This window comes from Thalassophryne amazonica, chromosome 20, assembly GCF_902500255.1.
Source record: "Thalassophryne amazonica chromosome 20, fThaAma1.1, whole genome shotgun sequence".
NCBI classification, from domain to species: Eukaryota; Metazoa; Chordata; class Actinopteri; order Batrachoidiformes; family Batrachoididae; genus Thalassophryne; species Thalassophryne amazonica.
Genome location: NC_047122.1, coordinates 12,458,538 through 12,478,225, shown reverse-complemented (window position 1 = coordinate 12,478,225; position 19,688 = coordinate 12,458,538). Strand labels below are relative to the sequence as shown.

General features: G+C 42.6%; 1 protein-coding gene across 1 annotated transcript in view; it reads left to right on the top strand.

Annotated features, from left to right (window-relative positions):
* vars2 (valyl-tRNA synthetase 2, mitochondrial) overlaps positions 1-19,206 on the top strand; it is a 136,903-nt gene extending 117,697 nt beyond the window's left edge. The window contains 5 exon segments of the mRNA XM_034160910.1: positions 726-983; positions 3,400-3,511; positions 5,620-5,822; positions 11,888-12,037; positions 18,913-19,206. Coding sequence (XP_034016801.1) covers positions 726-983; positions 3,400-3,511; positions 5,620-5,822; positions 11,888-12,037; positions 18,913-18,987 — 798 coding nt within the window. The 3' untranslated portion in view covers positions 18,988-19,206.
* Positions 19,207-19,688: the final 482 nt, after the last annotated feature.

Genomic DNA, 19,688 nt, shown 5'->3' with positions numbered 1-19,688 from the left:
AAGGGGATTGCCTGTTGGTGTGAAACATGGTGGGTACCTTGTGTGCCCTGTGACTGTGATGGCTAATGGGGCTCTGGTGAAACAAGTTGTGCTGACGGATCAGGTGGAGGAGGTGATGGCTTGTAACCCAACGGCTGGGAAAGCAGACTAAGGATCTGTCAAGGGCCCCGTGTTAGTCAACGTGCATTAACAGTCCCACATTAAACAAACCCGTGCACAGGCATCTCTACATCATCATTGGATGTAGATGTCCCATCCTGGAATTGATCAAGAGACTATTTTCCTCACCACGGAGGGATTGCTCTGATTGAACTCATCAGGTATTTATACTGCAGAAATAAGGAGTTTCTTAAACTTTAAGTGAAGTATTATAACCATCTTTTTACACAATATTCTAATATTTATATGAGATATCTGGGATGGGTGACATCAATTATTTCCAAAAAATCATTTTGTACAAAAATAAATAATAGTTAAAAAGAGGATTTGTCCTGACTGAGTCAGCTGTCAGTGACGGGTTTGATTAGTAACAGTGTTTTAATGGTTATAAAAACATCAGGTTTGAGTCAACACTTTCTTGATGTTCTGATGTTAGAAATGTTTCTCTGCTGTTCACACAAAAGACGAATAGTCTTATTTAGTGAACACTGGCATGTGTTGTGGATTTGTGTGAGGAGATGATCCTGAGTATGTTTTAGTTCCAGATGTCTGTGTGTATGTTGCAGGAGTACATGAAGCCTCTGCTGCAACAACAGAACGACACGTGCACACAACACAGTGCCATGCTGAGGCAGGCCGCCACCAGCATCCTCTATCACTGTGTTTCTGTGTCTCTGGCCCTCCTTTCCCCCTTCATGCCCTTCATCACAGAGGAACTGTGGCAGAGACTGCAGCCATACGGACCTCACATCGTCCAGGCCACAGCCCAGGCCAGCACGCAGGCCAGCCTGTGCCTGCAGCCGTACCCTCGCTCCTCCCAACTGGTATGACTACAGAACTTCCCCACGTCTGTGTTTGCATGAAGTAGTAATCACGACTTTTATTTCTGTGGCCATCTCATGCAGTCAGGTCCATAAGTATTCAAACAGTTGCACAGTTCTTGTAGTGTGACCTCTGTGCACTACCACAGTGGAACTGAAATGAAACAATCCAGATGTTCTTGTTGAGTCAACACTTAGGCCAGTATCTCACTTGGCTACAACAGCCTGCAAATAGCATTTGCTAGGAAATTCAGTTCAGTGCGAGGATTGCAGCTGTTCATCGTGCCCTCACCTCAGTTGCAGAGCGGCAGCCATGCATCGTTTGATTTTGAACAGACCAAATTATTTGCACAATAAAGTCCCTCGCCAGATGGTCAGGCGGGCACCTCATAGCCCTCACCACGTAGTCTCTGTGACTCGGAACGTGTGCAACATGTGGGACAACTTCCGAGGGGTTGACACACACTTTTCCTTTAATATGATCAGAGAAGAGAAGCGCTTTTGGAAGCAGCCCATCGAGTCCAGCAGCATCCAGCCACCTGTCTCTGCAGCTGGGCAGAACCCACCCTCTGTGGACCCTCGAGTGGGCTGGAGTCATCCTGTCCAGCCATGGATGAGCTGCTTCAACCGGATTATTGTGTTTATTTATTTGTTTTTCTGAGGACAGAAGTGGAAATACGTCTAACGCTGCTGGCCTTTGACATCCCTCATGCACACGTGGACAGCATGCTGGACAGATGATATCAGCACTCTGGCTTCATTCTTTTATGTTATTTTTATTGGAGTGCTGTCAAAGCATCAGTAAGCCCATGCATCCGGTCCTGCCATGGAGGAGCTGGGTCATCTGATGGAACTCCGTTTTATGTGTGGCCTGGCTGTGAACGCACACTAGACGCATCCTGTCCAGCCACAGAGGAGCACACAAACTAGATTTATTGTGTTTTTCTCTTTTTATTTATTTATTTTTCTGAGGACTGCAGTGGAAATTAAGTCTAATGCTCCCAACTGTCAGCGTCCCTCGTGCACGCACGGACAGCAGGCTTCACCTGTGTGAAAAATGTGAATAAGGCAATCTGGATTTTTTTTTTTTTTTTTCATTGTCTGTGAGGATCAGTGGAACTTGACAGATGCAGCTCCTGGACATCATCATTCTGTAAGTCCATGAATGGTTGTTCACACTTTTCTTCTTGTTTTTTAATTATTATTTATTATTATTTTGTTGTTATTCTTTTCAGTGCTTTTTATGTATAAAGTCAGGAGAATTTTCACAGCCTCTTACACATGATAACTATGTAATAGTCCACATCCATCCTGAGCGCTGTGTGCATGAGTGTGTCGCCATTTCAGCCACACTACTGGCGCTCAACATCCGTGAGAGTGCTGCGTGGTATACACATGCAAATCTTTGCACCTGCAAAGGCCGCGCCAGTGGCGCACGACACATGTGAAAGTCGACGTCACTTTTGCATGTCTTGCGCCATGTCAGTGGCTCTCCTGCGCGTGATTTGTGTCTGTATTTTTGCCACCACTCCTGACGGCATACAGCGGACGGTCGCCAGCCATGCGTGCTTGTGTCGGGAGGACCAGTTCAGTGAGATTCCACATGAGAAGGTTATCACCTTTTCACCTGTTTTCGTATGATTTTGTATCTCCGCTTCCTCTCCACCATATAAAAATTTCTAACATTATCTTCCTTAAACTCAAACTAAAAACAAATCTCTACAACCTGATGTAAATTAATTAAAAATATAAAAGCCAAGATGATGGGTTGCATAAGTAATGGGTCCCTTTGGTATAACACCTGTAAATAATCAGTTTTGTTACCAGTTTTCTTCAGACATGTCAGGGGATGGATACATGAACATTTCCAAGTCACTGAATATGTTTTGGACTTGATTTACATTATGAAAAAATACAAACCGTATGGCACTGGAGTGACTGTGCAAGAAGGAGAAGAGTGAGGAAAGCCACCAAGACACCCAGACAACCCAGAAGAAGTTATAGGCTTCTGTGGCTGTGATTGGAGAAATTGTGCATCATGCATTTTATACAGCTTCATGATGAATGATGAATGATGATTTTCTTAAAAGAAGACCTAAAAGTTCAGCTACAATTTGCCAGAAGATATATCTGTGATGCAAGCCTAGATTTGATGTTTTGGTGAAAGAAAATCCTCCACCATATTTGGAAAGATATGTATGCCTTTACCCCCAACTTCAATCAGTGTGTCACATTAAAACTCCAAAATAACACTAAATTGCAGTCCAAGTCAGCCATGTTGGATTTAAGCAACTGCTGCTTCACCAGACATTGCTGAAACTTGTTTACAATGAAAGCTTGAGCTTTTGTGACTGGTCTACTTTGTTCTTTTTGTTCTTATGTCCATGACATGTTTTTTTTTTCTCCTCTGTCTGGTCAGGTTCATTTGTATTTCCCTGAAGAAGAAAAACAGTTCTCGTGGGTTCAGGAAGTGGTTCGAGTCGCTCGCTCACTCAAAGCCCAGTGTGGCATGACCAAAGAGAAACCTACCAGTAAGTCTGAATTGTAATTATAAGCTTTTTTTTTTTTTTATAGCTGTCACACTTCATCCAGTACTTCCGTGCGGGAAACATTCTCATGTGTTTCGAAAGCTTACAGCAGAGGCCAAGATCACTTCAAACAGCCAGTAATGTTTGCGCAAATTATCATTACGTGCATGCAGAGATAATTGTCTCCTTCAGGGAGGTGGTGGCGTAATAGTTTGCATGTGATTTAAGAAGTTTTACTTTGGTTAATAATCACATTATTCCCTTTGATCAGTTTGGGTGTAGAGTCAGACTCGGACACGCCGGTGTTTCTTTCTGTAATTTATTATGAAATAATGCTGAATTTATGTGGAAATGATTGTTGTACAGAAGCTTCAGAGATCTGTCGCTGAGATAGATGATAACTGGAGTGACGTTTGAAGCAGAAACGAGACAATATTTGCTTAACTCCGTTGTGTCAGACTGACTTCCGCGTCAGAGAGGAAGGCTGTCAATCAAACCTTGCTCTCCAGAGACAACCAATCACAGCAGAGCCAGTGCCGACCTGGTTCCCTCCCCCATAGTGCCATAGGTTTCAAGCAAGAGAGCAGGAATTCCCTGCGCGCGAGCAGAAGTCAACTTCGAGCAAGCGGGTGGTGGGGGGGGTGTCTGGTCCTCGCACGCAGCACCTTTGCGCAGAGATAAATTGCACACAGTTATATAACTACGCTTTGCTGAGTAGGGAGGCAAAGCTCTCGATTTGCCGATCGATCTATGTTCCGATCCTCACCTATGGTCATGAGATTTGGCTCATGACCGAAAGAACGAGATCGCGAGTACAAGCGGCCGAGATGAGTTTCCTCCGCAGGGTGGCTGGGCGCTCCCTTAGAGATAGGGTGAGGAGCTCGGTCACTCAGGAGGAGCTCGGAGTCGAGCCGCTGCTCCTCCACGTTGAAAGGAGTCAGTTGAGGTGGCTCGGGCATCTTTTCTGGATGCCCCCTGGACGCCTCGCTGGAGAGGTGTTCTGGACATGTTCCATTGGGAGGAGGCCCCGGGGAAGACCCAGGACATGCTGGAGGGACTACGTCTCTCGGCTGGCTTGGGAACGCCTTGGGGTTCCCCCGGAGGAGCTGGGTGAGGTGTGTGTGGATTGGGAGGTCTGGGCAGCTTTGCTTGAGCTGCTGCCCCCGCGACCCAACTCCAGATAAAGCGGAAGAAAATGGATGGATGGATATATAACTACGCGTGAACTAATTTTTTTTATGCTAGTGTGGTTTTGGAGTTGATCTGACACCATGTATCTTCCTGTTATTTGACATTTTTAAATTTCAGCATGTTTAAAACTGACCAAATAATATTTACTGCAGTCACAGGTTGAGGTATGACATCAACCAGTCAGAGTGGCACCTGTCCTTCTCGTTATACTGGAGTGTGCCACCAGTGCCCGACCTCCCTGTACACTCTATCTGAGTGCCTTCAGATATTTCTTGGTTTGATCTTGACGTTTCATCTTGTGAGTCTTGTTCAGTTGGAGGTCGTGTTTCAGCCTTCCTGCCCTTAGCCATGTCTCTAAGCACTGGACACTTTGGACTTCTGGATACTCCTGGTAGATTGTAGTTCTGGAATATGGTGGCACTGGAGCATAAAGGGTTCTTGTAGGATGACGTTTATTCATTCATTTTCTATACCTGCTTACTCCAATCATGGTCATGGGAGAGCTGGAACCTATCATCATCTAATCATAGGGCGAGAGGCAGGATTTACCCTGAATGTCACACCAGTCTGTTGCATGGCCACAGATAGATGGACAAACACATTCACACCTACGGTCAATGCAGAGTCACCAGTTCACCTAACCTGTATGTGTTTGGATGTGGGCAGAAGCTGGAACACCCAGAGGGAACCCACACAAACATGGGGAAAATGTGCAACCTCCACACAGGAAGTGATCCCACAGCCTTCTTGCTGTGAGGCAGTAGTGCGAACCACTAGGGTTAGATACTCCTTTCAGACGAGTAATTTAGAGTTGTTAATCTATATGTATGTAAATTTATGTTTTTTGCTACATTTTTGTTGTTGCACTCTTTAAAATCTGACGTTGCTTCATGTCTTCTGGCGGACTGTGTGTTCTTCAGTGTGGGCGGTATGTTCATCCAGCCAGGCTGAGGTCCTCCTTCATTTTGGGTCAGCTGTTTGGACATTAAGCCGGATCTCCAACCTGAATATCTACTGTCCTCAGGGAGGTGACGGCCTGCTCTCTGTCTGCTCCGCTCCTCCACCCAAAGGCAGCCTGGTTGGTGTCGTGGATCACACGTGTCAGCTCCACCTTCATATTCAAGTGAGCACCATCAGCCTTACTATAATACTGCCACCTGAAACCTCTTCTTCACAGTCACACACCAGATACACATGTAAGCACATCTATGTGGAATCTTCCAGCAATAAAACAAAAACATTTTGTGGAATAGAAATCTGACAGTATTTACTGTTTTTACAGGCATAATATATAACAAAATTAAATTAAACATAACAATTTTTTATTTTATTTTCATGACTGAAAGTGCAGGTCTTGTTCGTGGATTTTCGTCCTCATCATCTGTGTGTGTATCTGTGTTACGTTTCATGTTTTGGTTACTTCCTCTATTGTTCCTCAGTGGTTTCTTGACATAATTATTTTTTCTCTTCTGTTTTCTTCCATGTCTTTCTGGCTCTGTTGCCAATTTAAAGCATTTGAGATGATTTTTAGATGAGCAGCCTAACTTTTTTTTTCCCCAATTCTTTATACAGTAGTGTTCAGAATAATAGTAGTGCTTTGTGACTAAAAAGATTAATCCAGGTTTTGAGTATATTTCTTATTGTTACATGGGAAACAAGGTACCAGTAGATTCAGTAGATTCTCACAAATCCAACAAGACCAAGCATTCATGATATGCACACTCTTAAGGCTATAAAATTGGGCTATTAGTAAAAAAAAAAAAAAAAGTAGAAAAGGGGGTGTTCACAATAATAGTAGCATCTGCTGTTGACGCTACAAACTCAAAACTATTATGTTCAAACTGCTTTTTTAGCAATCCTGTGAATCACTAAACTAGTATTTAGTTTTATAACCACAGTTTTTCATGATTTCTTCACATCTGCGAGGCATTAATTTTGTTGGTCTGGAACCAGGATTTTGCTCATTTACTAGTGTGCTTGGGGTCATTGTCTTGTTGAAACACCCATTTCAAGGGCATGTCCTCTTCAGTATAAGGCAACATGACCTCTTCAAGTATTTTGACATATCCAAACTGATCCATGATACCTGGTATGTGATATATAGGCCCAACACCATAGTAGGACAAACATGCCCATATCATGATGTTTGCACCACCATGCTTCACTGTCTTCACTGTGAACTGTGGCTTGAATTCAGAGTTTGGGGGTCCTCTCACAAACTGTCTGCGGCCCTTGGACCAAAAAAGAACAGTTTTACTCTCATCAGTCCACAAAATATTCCTCCATTTCTCTTTAGGTCAGTTGATGTGTTCTTTGGCAAATTGTAACCTCTTCTGCACATGTCTTTTATTTAACAGAGGGACTTTGCGGGGGATTCTTGCAAATAAATTAGCTTCACACAGGCGTCTTCTGTCACAGCACTTACAGGTAACTCCAGACTGTCTTTGATCATCCTGGAGCTGATCAATGGGTGAGCCTTTGCCATTCTGGTTATTCTTCTATCCATTTTGATGGTTGTTTTCCATTTTTTTCCACACGTCTCTGTTTTTTTTTTTTATCCATTTTAAAGCATTGGAGATCATTGTAAATGAACAGCCTATAATTTTTGCACCTGCGTGTAAGTTTTCCCCTCTCCAATCAACTTTTTAATCAAACTACGCTGTTCTTCTGAACAATGTCTTGAACGTCCCATTTTCCTCAGGCTTTCAAAGAGAAAATCATGTTCAACAGGTGCTGGCTTCATCCTTAAATAGGGGATTCACACCTGTTTGTTCCACAAAATTGACGAACTCACTGACTGAATGCCACACTACTATTATTGTGAACACCCCTTTTCTACTTTTTTTTTTACTAATAGCCCAATTTCATAGCCTTAAGAGTGTGCATATCATGAATGTTTGGTCTTGCTGGATTTGTGAGAATCTACTGAATCTACTGGTACCTTGTTTCCCATGTAACAATAAGAAATATACTCAAAACCTGGATTAATCTTTTTAGTCACATAGCACTACTATTATTCTGAACACTACTGTATGTCCAATCAACTTTTGAATCAATATACATTGTTCTTCTGAACAATGTCTGGAACGACCCATTTTAAGATTTTCAGAAACAAATGCACAACAATCAGCATGTGCAACATTTACTGCCTTTGTCCTTAAATAAGGGCCAGATCACTTTCTGTAAAATAATAACAAATTTAATGAATTTTTCTTCATGTTTTGATTTGGAATAGAATCTGGTGTTCACAGATTATAGATTACAGATATATATACTCAACAAAAATATAAACGCAACGCTTTTGGTTTTGCTCCCATTTTGTATGAGATGAACTCAAAGATCTAAAACTTTTTCCACATACACAATATCACCATTTCCCTCATGTTTTTCACAAACCAGTCTAAATCTGTGATAGTGAGCACTTCTCCTTTGCTGAGATAATCCATCCCACCTCACAGGTGTGCCATATCAAGATGCTGATTAGACACCATGATTAGTGCACAGGTGTGCCTTAGACTGTCCACAATAAAAGGCCACTCTGAAAGGTGCAGTTTTGTTTTATTGGGCGGGATACCAGTCAGTATCTGGTGTGACCGCCATTTGCTTCATGCAGTGCAACACATCTCCTTCGCATAAAGTTGATCAGGTTGTCAGGTGTGGCCTGTGGAATGTTGGTCCACTCCTCTTCAATGGCTGTGCGAAGTTGCTGGATATTGGCAGGAACTGGTACACGCTGTCGTATACGCCGGTCCAGAGCATCCCAAACATGCTCAATGGGTGACATGTGAGTATGCCGGCCATGCAAGAACTGGGACATTTTCAGCTTCCAAGAATAGTGTACAGATCCTTGCAACATGGGGCCGTGCATTATCCTGCTGCAACATGAGGTGATGTTCTTGGATGTATGGCACAACAATGTGCCTCAGGATCTCGTCACAGTATCTCTGTGCGTTCAAAATGCCATCAATAAAATGCACCTGTGTTCTTCGTCCATAACAGACGCCTGCCCATACCATAACCCCACCGCCACCATGGGCCACTCGATCCACAACATTGACATCAGAAAACCGCTCACCCACACGACGCCACACACGCTGTCTGCCATCTGCCCTGAACAGTGTGAACCGGGATTCATCCGTGAAGAGAACACCTCTCCAACGTGCCAAACGCCAGCGAATGTGAGCATTTGCCCACTCAAGTCGGTTACGACGAACTGGAGTCAGGTCGAGACCCCGATGAGGACGACGAGCATGCAGATGAGCTTCCCTGAGACGGTTTCTGACAGTTTGTGCAGAAATTCTTTGGTTATGCAAACCGATTGTTTCAGCAGCTGTCCGAGTGGCTGGTCTCAGACGATCTTGGAGGTGAACATGCTGGATGTGGAGGTCCTGGGCTGGTGTGGTTACACGTGGTCTGCGGTTGTGAGGCTGGTTGGATGTACTGCCAAATTCTCTGAAACGCCTTTGGAGACGGCTTATGGTAGAGAAATGAATATTCAATACACGAGCAACAGCTCTGGTTGACATTCCTGCTGTCAGCATGCCAATTGAACGCTCCCTCAAATCTTGCGACATCTGTGGCATTGTGCTGTGTGATAAAACTGCACCTTTCAGAGTGGCCTTTTATTCTGGGCAATCTAAGGCACACCTGTGCACTAATCATGGTGTCTAATCAGCATCTTGATATGGCACACCTGTGAGGTGGGATGGATTATCTCAGCAAAGGAGAAGTGCTCACTATCACAGATTTAGACTGGTTTGTGAAAAATATGAGGGAAATGGTGATATTGTGTATGTGGAAAAAGTTTTAGATATTTGAGTTCATCTCATACAAAATGGGAGCAAAACCAAAAGTGTTGCATTTATATTTTTGTTGAGTGTATATATATATGTGTGTGTGTGTGTATGTTCAAGGGTTGTACGTTCCATGTACCAAATTCAAATTTCATTACTTGTGTTTTTGTTTTTCGAATGCAGAGCTTGTAACCCTCTGGACATGGTAATCCAGACTAAGGTGTAGCAAGCAATATTCAGGGCATGTTTTACATCTCACACACACACACACACACACACACACACACACACACACACACACACACACACACACACACACACACACACACACACACACACACACACACACACACACCCGTTCAGGGTGAGCAGAGCAGTTCCTACATAGGGCTGCTCAGCTGCAATGCAGCTACCGAAAAGCCCTCCTGCCTCTTCCAAGGGTCTGATGACTGAATCACACATCTGTTGCTTCTGTGCCGGGTCAGAGCTAAGAACTTCCTGATTCACAATCCTGCCCCTGTCACTCTGTCAATCATCCAAAGACTTGTGGTTTTGCAGTGCAGCGTAGAAAATCTGCATCTAGAGATGCCTGTGCACGGGTTTGTTTATGTGGAAATGCCGTTGCACGCCAACAGATATGTGGTCCTTGACAGGTCCCTGTCCTGGTCTGATAGCTGGGGAATCCCAGATGGTTCTGAGGACCTGCTTCAGCCTTCATCTGCCTTCACAATCATCTGGTCCCAAGCCATCACCTCCTCCACTTGAGCACTTCTTGTTTCACCAGAGCCCCACTGGCCATCTCATGGTGAACTAGAAGCACTCAGAGAGTGCAAACCTCCGCCAAGGCCATGGGATCACTGACGCCATAACATCTACACGCCGTGGAATCATTGAACCTAAAAACGTCTAACAGTGATGTTTGCTCAGTAGTAAAAAAAAGTTTCATCTGCTGTAACTGGATAGCATGTATCCTTAGCGCTTGGCATCACAGTATATTGCAACTTGCACCTTTCCCAGAAGCTACTGTCATCTGAGCACTGATATTGATATTGCATGTGCTTATAGACAAAAACAAGAGACAAAATTCAATTTATTATTCAACTAAACTGCAAATATATGAATTTCATGAAACACTTCTCTAAACAAGGCCATAGGGTCACTGACCCTAAAGAGATTCCCTCCTTGGCACAGTGATCTATTCAACAATTCAGTGTTACAACCAAAACTGTGATACATACACTTTTCTTTCCTTTATATTTGACATCCTTGACCATGAAAACATACCACTAGAACTTGGAATCACTTTTATGTCTTTATTAGTTCAAAAGTTATTGTATAAAATGATTTTTCGGTAATGGCAGTTTCCTTTGGATCTAACTCCATAACATTTGAAGCTACATCAAATCTGATGACGCCTTAGTGAATCAGTACAGATTCAGCTACAATTTGGTGTTAGTTGTGCATCTCTAGCTTCATTTGTCACCTCACACTGACACATTTTCCATTTTCCCTATATTTTTGCATATTCTGGATCACCAGATCCGGAATCCGGGTCCGATTATCACCAAACTTTGTTGTTTGATAGAACATTTGACTATGTTACACCCTAATTTTTTTCAAGCCTTTCTGCCTTGTTTTTGTGGAGATAGAAACTAGAATGTCAAAATTCCCCCTATCCTGCAATGGTGAAGAATCCTTTAAAAAGTTCCTGGATTCGGATCACCACTAAAGTTTAATCACTTGTTCCTTTTGTCACTTCCAACCACTCCACAAAATTTCATCAAAGTCCGTTCAAAATGTTTTGAGTTATCCTGCTGACAAACAGACAGACAGACAAACAAACGTGACCGAAAACATAACCTCCTTGGCGGAGGTAATTATTTTTTCCAGTTTGTTTTGAGTTTTTAGAGTCTTGCGATTGTTAAAAAAAAAAAAAAGTATTAATTTCACCAGTTTTCTTTCCCCAGACTGACCTTTGTTTCTTCACCTTGTCTGTCTTGATTGTTTCTCATTTTCTTTGTCATTATTTTGTCTTGTGATATATGCGTACATAAGTGTCATTTATTTTTCTGCACTCTTTCACGAGCTTAAAAAATATTATGTGACAAATTTAATCGGATGCAGTAAGTATTTTACAATGTTTTTGAATAATGTGACTGTCAAAGGATTGTATCACAACAGCGCAACTGTCCTGTGGCCTTAAACCCACATTTTATGTTTGCTATCTACAAATAACAGACAAAACAAGTTTTTCGTGAGTTTTTGCTTTGTTTTTGTTTTTTACTGTTCACCCACTATATCCACTGTACCCCAAATTTTCATGACCACTGGTCAACAATGAGGGTGACTTCAGTGTTGATGATTTCCAATGTAACATTCCTGATTTCTCTCCCAGAGTGGGCTGAACGTTGACAAACGGATCATGGAGCTCACCCAGTGCAGAGAAAAGCTCATTCTCAAACTAAAGAAGATCACTTGCAAAGTCGAATCTCCGCAGTACATGCAGAAGTTTCCAGCTCGTGTCAGGCAGCAGATGGACAACAAGGTGAGCACTGATCAGCACTGCTGTCATCTTCAGCTTCATGTTGGAGTGGGGGAAAAATGATGATGTTTATACATGAAAACACAACACATCTGGGCTTCAGTCTCCCATGTTCCTTCTAGCAAACTATTTGCTGCTCCACCATGAAGCTGTGGCAGGTGATACAACAGTCAAAAGTTGCACTATGCACAAATTCTGAAATGTTCATGTATCGATCCCCTGACTTAAATGTAAAGTCATCGAATGGTGCTTCTTTTTGTGCTTGGGTGTAAAAATGTGTCTGTGTGCACACCCCCTGTATGTGTCTGTTGTGATAACATCTTTGCAACGTCATGCGGTGTAGGTTGTGATGTAATACAGGAAGCACGGCACCTGTCTCATCTCACACACACTCCTAATGCAGGCTCTCCACACACGTTGCAATAGGTGGCGTGTTTCTGTCCAATCCGGCTGTAATTTGCATCCGTAACTCATCATCATGTGGTGTGGTCGGCTGAAGTCTCACTTGTGATGAACGGTTTGGGTGGGTTTTCAGATTTCCAAGTGGACTCCAGTGTTTGTTTGGAAATGGCTGCTGTAGTGTGAAGCGGATAAGAGTCCACGGGACACGGATCCACGTTCCAGCTGGGTTTCAGCACAAGGATTCACTTTTATATCTAGTTTACTTTAGATCCCTGTTTTGCAACCTGGGGCCTCATGGACAAAGTGTGGTTACACACAAAAACGTGGTGCACGTCCGTCTCCACGCCAACGTTCAGATGTACAGTAGTGTTCAGAATAATAGTAGTGCTATGTGACTAAAAAGATGAATCCAGGTTTTGAGTATATTTCTTATTGTTACATGGGAAACAAGGTACCAGTAGATTCAGTAGATTCTCACAAATCCAACAAGACCAAGCATTCATGATATGCACACTCTTAAGGCTATGAAATTGGGCTATTAATAAAAAACAAAGTAGAAAAGGGGGTGTTCACAATAATAGTAGCATCTGCTGTTGACTCTACAAGCTCAAAATTATTATGTTCAAACTGCTTTTTTAGCAGTCTTGTGAATCACTAAACTAGTATTTAGTTGTATAACCACAGTTTTTCATGATTTGTTCACATCTGTGAGGCATTAATTTTGTTGGTTTGGAACCAAGATTTTGTTCGTTTACTAGTGTGCTTGGGGTCATTGTCTCATTGAAACACCCATTTCAAGGGCATGTCCTCTTCAGCATAAGGCAACATGACCTCTTCAAGTATTTTGACATATCCAAACTGATCCATGATACCTGGTATGCAATATATACAGTAGTGTTCAGAATAATAGTAGTGCTATGTGACTAAAAATATTAATCCAGGTTTTGAGTATATTTCTTATTGTTACATGGGAAACAAGGTACCAGTAGATTCAGTAGATTCTCCCAAATCCAACAAGACCAAGCATTCATGACATGCACACTCTTAAGGCTATGAAATTGGGCTATTAGTAAAAAAAGTAGAAAAGGGGGTGTTCACAATAATAGTAGTGTGGCATTCAGTCAGTGAGTTTGTCAGTTTTGTGGAACAAACAGGTGTGAATCAGGTGTCCCCTATTTAAGGATGAAGCCAGCACCTGTTGAACATGCTTTTCTGTTTGAAAGCCTGAGGAAAATGGGGCGTTCAAGACATTCAAATCAAATCAATTTTATTTATATAGCGCCAAATCACAACAAACAGTTGCCCCAAGGTGCTTTATATTGTAAGGCAAGGCCATACAATAATTACGGAAAAACCCCAACGGTCAAAACGACCCCCTGTGAGCAAGCACTTGGCGACAGTGGGAAGGAAAAACTCCCTTTTAACAGGAAGAAACCTCCAGCAGAACCATGCTCAGGGAGGGGCAGTCTTCTGCTGGGACTGGTTGGGGCTGAGGGAGAAAACCAGGAAAAAGGAGGGGAGGGGAGCAGAGATCAATCACTAATGATTAAAAGCAGAGTGGTGCATACAGAGCAAAAAGAGAAAGAAACACTCAGTGCATCAGTGCAGCATAACTAAGGGATGGTTCAGGGTCACCTGATCCAGCCATTGTTCAGAAGAACAGCGTAGTTTGATTAAAAAGTTGATTCGAGAGGGGAAAACGTATACGCAGGTGCAAAGAATTATAGGCTGTTCATCTACAATGATCTCCAATGCTTTAAAATGGCCAAAAAAAAAAACAGAGACGTGTGGAAGAAAACAGAAAACAACCATCAAAATGGATAGAAGAATAACCAGAATGGCAAAGGCTCACCCATTGATCAGCTCCAGGATGATCAAAGACAGTCTGGAGTTACCTGTAAGTGCTGTGACAGTTAGAAGACGCCTGTGTGAAGCTAATTTATTTGCAAGAATCCCCCGCAAAGTCCCTCTGTTACAATTTGCCAAAGAACACATCAACTGGCCTAAAGAGAAATGGAGGAATATTTTGTGGACTGATGAGAGTAAAATTGTTCTTTTTGGGTCCAAGGGCCGCAGACAGTTTGTGAGACGACCCACAAACTCTGAATTCAAGCCACAGTTCACAGTGAAGACAGTGAAGCATGGTGGTGCAAGCATCATGATATGGGCATGTTTCTCCTACTGTAGTGTTGGGCCTATATATCGCATACCAGGTATCATGGATCAAGTCAAATCAAATCAATTTCATTTATATAGCGCCAAATCACAACAAACAGTTGCCCCAAGGCGCTTCACATTGCAAGGCAAAGCCATACAATAATTACAGAAAAACCCCAACTGTCAAAACGACCCCCTGTGAGCAAGCACTTGGCAACAGTGGGAAGGAAAAACTCCCTTTTAACAGGAAGAAACCTCCAGCAGAACCAGGCTCAGGGAGGGGCATTCTTCTGCTGGGACTGGTTGGGGCTGAGGGAGAGAACCAGGAAAAAGACATGCTGTGGAGGGGAGCAGAGATCAATCACTAATGATTAAATGCAGAGTGGTGCATACAGAGCAAAAAGAGAAAGATCACTCAGTGCATCATGGGAACCCCCCAGCAGTCTAAGTCTATAGCAGCATAACTAAGGGATGGTTCAGGGTCACCTGATCCAGCCATAACTATAAGCTTTAGCAAAAAGGAAAGTTTTAAGCCTAATCTTAAAAGTAGAGAGGGTGTCTGTCTCCCTGATCCGAATTGGGAGCTGGTTCCACAGGAGAGGAGCCTGAAAGTTGAAGGCTCTGCCTCCCATTCTACTCTTACAAACCCTAGGAACTACAAGTAAGCCTGCAGTCTGAGAGCGAAGCGCTCTATTGGGGTGATATGGTACTATGAGGTCCCTAAGATAAGATGGGACCTGATTATTCAAAACCTTATAAGTAAGAAGAAGAATTTTAAATTCTATTCTAGAATTAACAGGAAGCCAATGAATAGAGGCCAATATGGGTGAGATATGCTCTCTCCTTCTAGTCCCTGTCAGTACTCTAGCTGCAGCATTTTGAATTAACTGAAGGCTTTTCAGGGAACTTTTAGGACAGCCTGATAATAATGAATTACAATAGTCCAGCCTAGAGGAAATAAATGCATGAATTAGTTTTTCAGCATCACTCTGAGACAAGACCTTTCTAATTTTAGAGATATTGTGCAAATGTGAAAAAGCAGTCCTACATATTTGTTTAATATGTGCATTGAATGACATATCCTGATCAAAAATGACTCCAAGATTTCTCACAGTATTACTAGAGGTCAGGGTAATGCCATCCAGAGTAAGGATCTGGTTAGACACCATGTTTCTAAGATTTGTGGGGCCAAGTACAATAACTTCAGTTTTATCTGAGTTTAAAAGCAGGAAATTAGAGGTCATCCATGTCTTTATGTCTGTAAGACAATCCTGCAGTTTAGCTAATTGGTGTGTGTCCTCTGGCTTCATGGATAGATAAAGCTGAGTATCATCTGCGTAACAATGAAAATTTAAGCAATGCTGTCTAATAATACTGCCTAAGGGAAGCATGTATAAAGTGAATAAAATTGGTCCTAGCACAGAACCTTGTGGAACTCCATAATTAACCTTAGTCTGTGAAGAAGATTCCCCATTTACATGAACAAATTGTAATCTATTAGATAAATATGATTCAAACCACCGCAGCGCAGTGCCTTTAATACCTATGGCATGCTCTAATCTCTGTAATAAAATTTTATGGTCAACAGTATCAAAAGCAGCACTGAGGTCTAACAGAACAAGCACAGAGATGAGTCCACTGTCTGAGGCCAGTCAGCCAGAGGATCAGTTTGGATATGTCAGAATACTTGAAGAGGTCATGTTGCCTTATGCTGAAGAGGACATGCCCTTGAAATGGGTGTTTCAACAAGACAATGACCCCAAGCACACTAGTAACCGAGCAAAATCTTGGTTCCAAACCAACAAAATTAATGTTTTAGAGTGGCCTGCCCAATCCCCGGACCTAAATCCAATTGAGAACTTGTGGGGTGACATCAAAAAAGCTGTTCCTGAAGCAAAACCAAGAAATGTGGAATGTTGTTAAAGAATCTTGGAGTGGAATAACAGCTGAAAGGTGCCACAAGTTGGTTGACTCCATGCCTCATAGATGTGAAGAAATTATGAAAAACTGTGGTTATACAACTAAATACTAGTTTAGTGATTCACAGGATTGCTAAAAAAGCAGTTTGAACATAATAGTTTTGAGTTTGTAGCGTCAACAGCAGATGCTACTATTATTGTGAACACCCCCTTTTCTACTTTTTTTTACTAATAGCCCAATTTCATAGCCTTAAGAGTGTGTGCATATCATGAATGCTTGGTCTTGTTGGATTTGTGAGAATCTACTGAATCTACTGGTACCTTGTTTCCCATGTAATAATAAGAAATATACTCAAAACCTGGATTCATCTTTTTAGTCACATAGCACTACTATTATTCTGAACACTACTGTATGAAAAGTGATATGACCGTGGAAATGTGCGATGCGTCACGGAAAAAAATCCTGACTGGCGTACGCGTGTTTCTACAGCTATTGTTCCACTGCCGACACATAGAGGTGATGTTGTGAATCGTAAACAAGAAGTCATCAGAGTGATGTGCACATCAGAGACACAGTGATGAGCAATTAACACACCCACTTGTTTGCAATTATATGGGTGGATATAAAAGCAGGCATAAAGTGATGCGTAAAATGGCGCTAACAGTTGCTGCGTTCACGTCAGATGACCTTGCAAATGGTGCAATCTGACGTGAACGTGTATTCAGGGAATGCAAGGTTTTTTTGCAAATGACAGTAATTGGCTCATAAACAGATTTCATTTACCAAGGCCACTGATACTGGAGTTGTGCGTAGAACTGCGGCCGTCTTAGAGCGCAGTACGGCGAGCCAGGGGTTGTCTGTGCCCACACAGGTGCTACCCACGCTGCGCTTTCTGGAAATAAGGGCATTCCAACGTGAACTGGCCGATCAGTCAGGAGTATGCCAGTCAACCTTGAGCCGAGCCATGTCAGCTGTGTGGAAAGCAGTAATCTGAATGTCATCCAGGTACATCACATTTCCACATTAAAGTGCCATTTGCAGCGAGAGCCGGTTTCACATCATATGTGACGCACAAATGCACATCAGACTGGTGGCTGGCACTGTGAATGATGGTAGCTGCTTGCTGTGTAAATAGTGTACTTGTGTAATTGATCTGAACGTAAAACCAGCTTGGCCACATTTGGGCATGTGCACATTCAAATATGTTTTTTGTTATTATTAATGTCTTTTTTTATTTTTGCTTGATGGTGAGCTGCAGAGCTTAACAGGCTTCTTGTGTTCTGTATTTGTTAATAAACGCGTGTGTAAATTGTGAATGTCACACTGTCAGCGGAGGCGTGCCTCACCTTTTTAATGTCAGTGTGTGTGCACTGTTCTGCATGTCGGCCTCACACACACACACACACACACACACACACACACACACACACACACACACATGCTTCGTAGCTCCCACAAATATTTTTCCACTTTCATGATTAGTCCGTTTAACAGCGGATTAATAAACTGTCCCTGCATGTCTCCACATAATTAACAGTCTTCTATAGTGTAATTTCTTTTCTGTGTTTTCTGATGTGATGAGCGTGAGGAATCCCTGCTCCAAGGGCCTATTTACATGAAATTGCATATCGAAATGGGGCGTGGCCAGGGAGGATTTTGGTTTCATGCTCAATTCCACGTTCAGTGGGATGTACAAGCAGAACGTGCGTGGATCCATGCCTATGCACACTTTCATACATCTGAATATTTTTGTGCTTACGCCAGTTTCTGGGTTTTGGCGTACGCCGTGTTTTAGTAGGAAATCCACCCAAGTCTTTGTACATGAGGCCCCTGGTGTCCAAGCCAAAGATCTAATTTAAACATTCACTTGTTAAATAAAGTCATAATAGAACACTGACAACATCAAAACTAATTAAAGTTAATTTTCTTTGGATTAACTAAAAAGAAAAGTGAGAAGGCTGTCATGCCTGTTTTATTTATTTATTTATTAATGTATTTATTTATTTAGAAAACAAAACCAAATACTGGAATCAATCATTTTCTTCTGGGGGGGGGGTCTCAGTCTTCCTTGGGGGGGCTCCAAAGAAAAAAGGTTGGGAATCACCCACTGCTTTAGACAGTTGGGGTGGATGTATGAACATCACCCTGCAGGTTGCAAACGTCTTCTGATCGGAAGCATGAACAGACCCCACAGCGTGGGTGGTGGCAGTGCGCTCCCACGTGGGGGTGAGGTCACAGCTGCCATGTTGCTTTGCATTGAGTAACATAATGAACTACTTTTTCTTGGCTACCTGAGGCCACTAAACCCACATGAGGCTCAGGTTTTAGTTTCGGTCACATGTCTCTTTGTATGCTTGTTCGAATTAACTGTGAAATGTTTGCCATTTTTCTTTGTCCAGATGTCTGTTGTGAAGCTGGAGCTGAAGAACATTGAAGATCAGCTGGAGGTGCTGAAGGATGCTGGTGCAGAGTAACTGCAGAATGTGGAGCTGGAAATGTGCACAGCTCAATGTTTGGAGCAAAGACTGGTCACTGTATGAAAGGAGACATGAGGTGTATCAATGTAAGGGACCAGGCAGTCAGGAAACATCGACCAGAGCACCTCAACGGAAGTTGTATGTAACACAGTGCTAAAATACCCTCAGCAGTATGAGCATAAAGAATAGGAAACAGAATGTGACCTTTTGACCTCCCAAAATAGGTCAAGGTTACCCATCTTTGAACTTGTCCAAGGTCTGTGTCCCAAGAATGTTCCCTGTGAATTTGAAGACCCTAGACCGTCCAGACTGTAGGACTGGCCTCATGCTGAACACGGACAGACGCAAGGCCTTCACAATACCTGATGGCCATATTTTGGTCTCAGGTAAAAATGTATGAAATCAAAGAGGCCATTTCAACTGACCTGAGCAGATACACGGACAAAAACCTGAACTATGACCAAAGAGGAATGTAAACGGCACCAAACGTCATTGATGGACTCCAGCACACTTAGTGATTGATGTCAGTTTATCATTTAAACGATACACATCTCCTACCCATGATACAATAGGTGTATCCCACTTGGGTTTGATTTCATCCAGCTGTGTTCTGCTGCAGACCCAGACGGATGTGCTCCCTCTAACGGTGGCATCACAGCTTTCTTTATAAAATTCCATGTAGAATCCCAACGAAAACT